Here is a 7,778-nt window from a genome sequence, read left to right on the forward strand (position 1 = left end):
AGAGCAAGCCTAGAGTACATTTCAGCGACACCTTCACCATCCCTCATTTTGAACTTGTCAAGTTGACTTTGAAGCACATCCAATTTGGATTCCCTGACGGAGTTGGACCCTCGTGCATATCAATCAAAGTATCCCAAATTTCCTTTGCATTCTCAAGACGGCTGATTTTGTTGAATTCTTCGGGGCACAATCCATTGAAGAGGATATCGCAAGCTTGAGCGTTGTATTGCAGCATCTTCAACTCTTCTGCGGTAGCTTCATGGATCGGTTCTCTCCCATCAAAGAATTCACCTTGCAAGCCAATACACACAATAGCCCAAACGGCGGGGTTATGTCCAAGAATATGCATTTTCATCTTATGCTTCCTACTAGCAAAATTAGTACCATCAAAGTAAGGACCTCTACGGTGGTAATTTCCCTCGCTAGACGTCGTACTCTCCTAGGTTGTGAAACCAAGGCTATGATCACCAAAAACTATGTAAATCAAGGCAAATGGAGACCAAAGCTCTGATACCACTTGTAGGATCGAAAGTATGTCTAGGGGGTGATTAGACTACTTGACCAAATAAAAATCTATCATTTTCCCAATTTTAAGTCTTGGCAGATTTTAGCAACTTAGCACAAGTCAAGCAATCAACCTACACATGCAAGTCTAAGAGTATAGCAGCAGAATGTAAAAAAAAATTGCATATGAAGGTAAAGGGAGGAGTTTGGAGGGAGCAAACGCAATGTAGACACGAAGATTTTTGGCGTGGTTCCGATAGGTGGTGCTATCGTACATCCACATTGATGGAGACTTCAACCCACGAAGGGTAACGGTTGTGCGAGTCCACGAAGGGCTCCATCCACAAATGGGCCACGAAGAAGCAACCTTGTCTATCCCACCATGGCCATCGCCCACGAAAAACTTGCCTCACTAGGATAGATCTTCATGAAGTAGGCGATCTCCTTGCCTTTACAAACTCCTTGGTTCAACTCCACAATCTTGTCGGAGGCTCCCAAGTGACACCTAACCAATCTAGGAGACACCACTCTCCAAAAGGTAATAGATGGTGTGTTGATGATGAACTCCTTGCTCTTGTGCTTCAAATGATAGTCTCCCCAACACTCAACTCTCTCTCATAGATTTGGATTTGGTGGAAAGATGATTTGAGTGGAAAGCAATTTGGGGAAGGCTAAAGATCAAGATTCTTATGGTTGGAATGGAATATCTTAGTCTTAACACATGAGTAGGTGGTTCTCTCTCAGAAAATGTATGCTGGAAGTGTAGGCACGTTCTGATGGCTCTCTCCATGAATAGAGAGTGGGTGGAGGGGTATATATAGCCTCCACACAAATCTAACCGTTACACACAATTTACCAAACTCGGTGGGACCGAATCATGAAACTCGGCCAGACCGATTTAGTTCAAAATGTGAACGTTAGGACCTTCGGTGGGACCGACATGTCAACTCGGTGGGATCGATTTCATTAGGGTTAGGGAATAATGTAATCTCGGTGAGACCGATCACATAAACTCGGTGGGACCGATTTCTGTAATAGGCAAACAGAGAGTTGGTCAGGCAAACTCGGTGGGACCGAATCGCTCATTTCAGTGAGACCGAAACGTTACGCAAGGGAAACAGAGAGCTTGCATTGCAAACTCGGTGGGACTGATCGCTCATCCGGTTAGAACGAAATGTTACGAAGGGAAACAGAGAGTTTGCAATCCCATCTCGGTGAGACCGAGATCCCTATCGGTGAGACCGAACTGACTAGGGTTTCTGGCAGTGGCTATGTCTAATGGACTCGGTGGCGCCGGATAGATCAAATCGATGGGGCCGAGTTTGACTTTTGGTTTGGGACATATGTGGATATGAAAAGGTGGTTGAGGGCTTTTGGAGCATATCACTAAGCATTTTGAGCAAGCAAGCCATTAAGCAACACCTCATCCCCTTTTAATAGTATTGGCTTTTCCTATGGACTCAATGTGATCTTGGATCACTAAAATGAAAATGTAGAGTCTTGAGCTTGAGCCAATATGTGTCATTAGCATTTTGAGGGGTCCACATTCCTAATCCATGCCAATGCCAATCATTGAACTTTCTGAAATGATCATCTTGAAAGAACATTAGTTCAATGAGCTATATGTTGTTAGGAATTACCAAACCCACCCAGGAATAGTTGCACTTTTAGCGGACCCCATATAAGCATTTGTGCATTGGAAGAGGTCTAATCCAACACATTGGTGCTAAGGTGAGGTGTTAAATGCATTACAAAACTTAGCAACTCATCTTTCCAATGCATTGGTGCTATGGCGAGGTGTTAAATGCATTAAAAAAACTTAGCAACTAATGTTCCCAATGCATTTGTGCTAAGCTTTTCTCATTCAATGTTTTAATCACCTAACCCGCACCTAACCCTGCTCCCAGAGCGCCCCCGCCGGCCGCCTCCTCCCGTTCACTCTAGCGCCTCCTCCGCCCGCCGCCGCTGGGGGCGTCGCAGGCAAAGCTTGTGTGCTGCAGCGGCGGCGCTTCTCCTCAGCCCGTGCTTCGGTCAGGATGGTGGCGGCCCGTGATTGCCGGATCTACGGCAGCGTGTGCGGGACGGCGGCAGCCAGGCCGGTGCGACGTACAGCGGCAGGTCCATGGCGGCGCTCGATCTAGGACCAGATGGACTTCGGCGGGCCAACCTCGTGTACCGTTCCGTCAATGGCTTTATGTCCCTGGGATCGACCTGCAACTCGAGGACGTCGGGGGCTGCGGCCCTAGGCGTCGCGGTGGTGGCCACCTCCTCCGCCGGAGATGGTCGGCCTGAGGCTGGGTGGTCGGATCTCCAGATCCGTCATCTAGTCCCAGCTGTGAGTTGGGGAAATAGAGCTGCGGGTGAAAACTGAGCCGATGGCGGACGATGGCGGCGTCTTGCGTCGTTACCTTCATGAAGGCATCTTCGTGTAACTTCTGTCGACTCGCTCGTGCTGCTTCGAGGGAAACCCGAAGATCTGGTAATTAATCCAGATCGAATGATGGCGGCACTGCGGCGTCGTTCCTCTCTTGGGAGCATCGTTTGTGCAGCAGCGCTGGAAGTCAGAGGCAGGAGGTGGAGCGACTTCGTCTTGCACGGAGCTTCGGTGGAGATGTCAAGTCATGCCTGACCGACAGGTGCTACGCTTTGTCATGCCTGGTCAGCAGGTGCTACGCACGACAGATCTTCCAGAGACTTCAAGCTGTGTCGGCTGGTGGTACTTGGCGGCATGGTGATGAGGTGTACCGGTGACGACTGCGACGCGCTCAGTTGTTCGCGCGCAGGGAGGTGGTGCCGTTGGGCGCCGTGGTGGCGTCGACGGCTGCTAGACTGGGTAAGGTTGATGCGTCAGTACAGCTCTGAAGATGGAGCGGTGGCAGTTGGCGGCGATGGCCTCTGAGAGCGCGCCGGACCAGTGTGTGCCCCAGACCCGACAAGTGGCTTGGTTGGGGCCTCAGGTCTTAGATGTTAGGCTTGGCTGCGAGGTCTGTGGTATTAGGCCCGGACTATCAGCATCTCTACATCAACTGGATAGGAGTAGCGACAGATGTTGCCTAGACGGTGGCTTCAGACTTATTGTTGTATTTCTTTATAATGTCTTTTGAGAATAATTAATAAAGTGGTTGCATGCATCGTCCAGATGCAGAGGCCGGGGGTCTTCCTCCTTTTCTATTTTTTGATGTTTTAACACCTAAACACCTTTTATACATTGGTTGGTAGTCATTTTGTATAGATCTGTGCTTATTAGCATCGTTCTTCCCGGGTCACGATAATGCTCTCTTTTCTTTTTAATTGCTTTGCCAGGAGAAATCATACCGTGCGTTTAGATTAGTCTCCGAGAAATATTCCTTTGGGGGATCTCGATCGAAAAGAAAAATCGTGTGTAGTTCTGTTAAGAACAACAAGGAATGTCTAGAGGGTCAACGAGAGCATGCAGGAGCACACCACACGGGATGCTCCTCTCTCAGGGACGATCCTTCTTCTATCCACCCATCAATCATTCGCACGTCCCTCAAAAGAAATTCAGAACTAAGGAATACGATCATCACTGACTAGCTAGCCCAGGTGTAGGGGATCCCCTCTGCTCCCTTCAGATTCCCGGGTCCCTTCAGATTCTTGCCCCCCCCCCCCCCCCCCCCCCCCCCCCCCCCCCCCCCCGATCAACAGAAATGCCAGCATGACAATCTATCAGCTCATCTCCTCCGGTCTCCCTTGGCCCGCCAACCAATCAGCCATTCCTCGGTGGACCTGAACACATCCAAGCTGAAGGTGGTGGGTGTGAGGTTTCGACGGACACACGACGCCTGATACTCCCTGATGTCCCTGCTGCCCGGTATTGGCAGGGTCATGTGGCCGGCCATGATGGGGCTAATCCTCTCTAGATATGCAGCATCAGCACAATCATGTCGCAAACACACCACAAAGAAATGCTGCGCCCACTATCTGATAGCACCACTGCAATGAGGAGCCAACTAACGACACAGAGAAATTCAGTCCATGGCATGTATGGTATGGGGATAATTCTGTCGACGATCGAGCCATGTGCGTGTGCATTGATTTCCCAGGAGATGGTTCATTCGTAGGCGTGTCTGGCTGATTTATTATCCGGCTAGCAAATCCAGGAGCACGCCACTGATTGGTTTCGTTTCAGTTTAGCACGCCATTGATCGGTTTCGCTTCAGTTAAGCATCGCACGTTACCTTGTGCTATTTTTATGTTTGATTTGATGTCTTGACTCTCGAGGGCGGCAGATCAGATGGCTGGCTAAAACAAAATCTACACAAAGCACGTAGACTAGAATCAGAGCTGAGCCGAGCACCGTAAAAGGTACTAGTAAAAACAGAGAGGATTAGACTTGTTACCGTAGGGTGTATAGGCTTTGGATATATAGATGCTAAATGGATATATAGATGCTAAATACGTCGTACAGTTATTCTGTACGATCACTAGCATAGAAGAACTCTTGACTGAACTAATAATACGAGCTCTTCTCCGGTGTTCACATCACATAGCTCACTGACTGTAATATGCAGCTACTACACTACGCTACGCTACACTGGACGCGCGCGGTGACCAGTGATCGATCGTTCGCGCCAAGAAACAGAGAGGGAGTCGAGAAGAGGCAGAGGAAGCAGAGCACGCTGCATGGCTGGCTTGGCTAATGGCAGATCTCCATGGAGAAGTCGGAGTCGAGCAGCTCCGCGATCATCTGCTCCACGTGCTGCTCCTCGAGGAGCGTCCCGACCCACCCCGTCGATGACGGCAGCGTCGGCCCCGCGTGGGCGCCGCCCGGCGGCATTGCGGCTGCCGTGGCCGCCGCCGCCGAGGCCGCGGCGGCGGCGGCCTCCCTCTGCCGATGCGCCGCCTGCACGGACGCCATGTTGAACCGGTGCAGCTTCGCGACGAGGGCGGCGGAGAGGAACGAGGACGCCACGGCCGCGGAGGAGGAGGAGGAGACGCTGCCGGCGGCGGCAACGGCGGGGAAGTTGGTGCGCGCGCGCTGGCCGCACATGATCCTTGCCGCCTCGTCGTACGCCCGCGCCGCGTCCTCCGCCGTCTCGAAGGTGCCCAGCCAGATCCGCGTCTTCCTGCAACCACCGTCATCACCGTCAGTCCTGATCACGGTGAGCCACCAGCGACCAAGAATCACCGTAAGCGCGTCAGAGAGATCGACGAAGTCGCACGCGTGCATGGCTAGGTAGGTAGGTACGCACAGGAGGGGGTGGCGGATCTCGGAGACCCAGGAGCCCCAGTGGCGCTGCCGCACGCCACGGTACCGCTGCTGCGGCCGAGCCATTTGCGCCGCGGCGACGCTGCCTCCGCCGATCGCGGCGACCAGAAACGGACCGGCGCAGGCCTCCGTCTTCGTCTTCGTGCTCCTGATTATGCTGCTGTGCATGGACACGCCGGAGGCGTGAGAGCAAGCTTGGCGGGAGCAGCAGGGGAGTGCGTTCTGCGTTGTGGCGGCGGTGCGTGAGCCATGGCGCGGGCGCGGGAGGTATAAATAACAGGGGAGATTAAAGTGCGGCGGGACTGTGGAAGTGGGAATCTGCGGGGTGTTTGGATGGGCCCCGCGCAAGCGACTAGGCGCTACGACGGCGTTGGGTGCATGTTCGCCGGGCCCGGGGAGGACACCGTCGGACCCACCCGATATCTTTGTTTAGCTCGTTTTGGCTTGACTGTTCTTCCTGCGGCGACTCTCCATGCATGTGGCTTGGGTTATCCTTTTGTTCCAACGAAACGTGTGGCTTGGGTTCGACATCGTTCGTTCATGCTTGAAATTCGAAATTTCATATTGCGCAATTTTTTTCTCAGCTTTCTTCTGACATGTCTCTTGAGAGAAAAAAAAGTTGCGGAAATGATAAATCCCAAACGTTCGGATTTTAAGCATGGCAATCCGAATATTTTTCATGACAATTTTAGTTCACGCGAGGTTGGCAAACATAGCAATTTTCTGACAAGAAAAACGAACTGGGACAAAGTTGCCATGTTTAACAGCAAAAGTTGAGCCAAGGCAATTGTTAAGTATGGAGGGAGACTTTTTCTTATACAGAGAAATAAGATATAGACATATACTAGTAGATATGTATTGACATGTATTGACATGTACTCCTAGATAGATAGCCATGCACGGGTTCTCCTTGCCCTTTTCCCGTCTATGCATGCATGCCCTGCTGCTGCTAAAGACTGGGCATGGCGTTTTCTGTGGCCATAGCTAGGATCAGCAACGTGCAGGCCGGACAAACAAGCTCACATGCAGCCAGCACCGTGCATGCAACCGGATCCAGCCGGCGTAGTACGCGCTATCGATAAATCAACCAACCGCTTACGAGATATAACTATGCACGACGCCTACTGAATAGTGCATCACATGACACGGCACATGTGATGGAGCTCCCACCCCCTACATGGCTATAGCTAGCTCGTATATGGAAACGAGACGAGGACAATAAACCAGTGGCAGATATCTAGAGGGGGTACCCGGCCATCGTCTCTTTCACATATACTAGCATGCAAATTTTCACATAAGAGACGACAAGTAGAGGCGGGTCACATCTGAGCATATTAGAGAGAACGAGCTCAGAGAACCAAGCGGTTAACCGTTGTTAAATCCCGATCTCGGCCTAGTTAATCACTGCAAAGTACTCCTCGGTACGTAGGTCGATCATGCATGGTTGGTAAGCGGAAACATGCAGGATGGAGGAAGAACATGGAGTCCACTCGAAAGGCCAGTGGCCTACGCAAATAGAAGACGCGGGCATGCTTGCATGGATAGACCGGTAGGGTTCGATCGCTAGCCACATGCGCACGTACTGGGAAAAGGTCAAGCAAGCTCAGCTGATTGCGCGCAAGCGCATGGCCAGGACTCACGACCCGGCCGGGACACGGGCGCCTCCAGGCACTTCTGCTAAACAGGAGTAGCTACTATCTATAGCTAGCTAGGCACTGATCAGCAGGCAGTTGCAAGTTGCAACGCAGGAGCAGCTCGGCTCATGTGCACCACCACCACTGGTCTATTATATTCATGCTCGAGCCAACTCATTCAAAAGTCCGAACTGATGGAGGGAGACGTGCAATGTATTTCAACACTCTCCCTCACATCTAAACTATTTTAGTCCTTACACGTAGGTACGCTGTAGGCCGCAGAATCGTTTTATAGTACTGTGTTGGCATGGATCTTGAACTCAAAATCTTTTGGCTCTGATACCATATTAAATTCATGCTTCAGCCAACTCATTCAAAAGTCCAAACTAATAAAGTGAGGTGGACAATAT

At 51.2% G+C, this 7,778-nt stretch overlaps 1 protein-coding gene across 2 annotated transcripts; it reads right to left on the reverse strand.

Moving 5' to 3' along the window:
- Positions 1-4,867: 4,867 nt before the first annotated feature.
- LOC109749790 (ethylene-responsive transcription factor ERF003) lies at positions 4,868-6,012 on the reverse strand. 2 transcript variants are annotated; one of them, XM_020308735.4, is made up of 2 exons: positions 5,718-6,012; positions 4,868-5,618 (listed from the first exon to the last, which is right to left on the reverse strand). In XM_020308735.4, the coding sequence occupies exons 1-2, from the start codon at positions 5,900-5,902 to the stop codon at positions 5,162-5,164; spliced, it is 642 nt and encodes a 213-aa protein (XP_020164324.1). In that variant the 5' UTR covers positions 5,903-6,012; the 3' UTR covers positions 4,868-5,161. The 2 variants fall into 2 exon arrangements, with proteins under 2 accessions (XP_020164324.1, XP_020164328.1); XM_020308739.4 differs by having other exon boundaries at positions 4,868-5,591; positions 5,718-6,004.
- Positions 6,013-7,778: the final 1,766 nt, after the last annotated feature.

Source organism: Aegilops tauschii, chromosome 6, assembly GCF_002575655.3.
Source record: "Aegilops tauschii subsp. strangulata cultivar AL8/78 chromosome 6, Aet v6.0, whole genome shotgun sequence".
NCBI classification, from domain to species: Eukaryota; Viridiplantae; Streptophyta; class Magnoliopsida; order Poales; family Poaceae; genus Aegilops; species Aegilops tauschii.

Bases quoted from the DNA above. Each gene is read 5' to 3' on its own strand.
- LOC109749790 (XM_020308735.4), bottom strand. From the start codon at position 5,902: ATGCACAGCAGCATAATCAGGAGCACGAAGACGAAGACGGAGGCCTGC. The intron at 5,619-5,717 runs GTGCGTACCTAC...CACCGTGATCAG, and splicing joins GAGATCCGCCACCCCCTCCT to GACTGACGGTGATGACGGTG.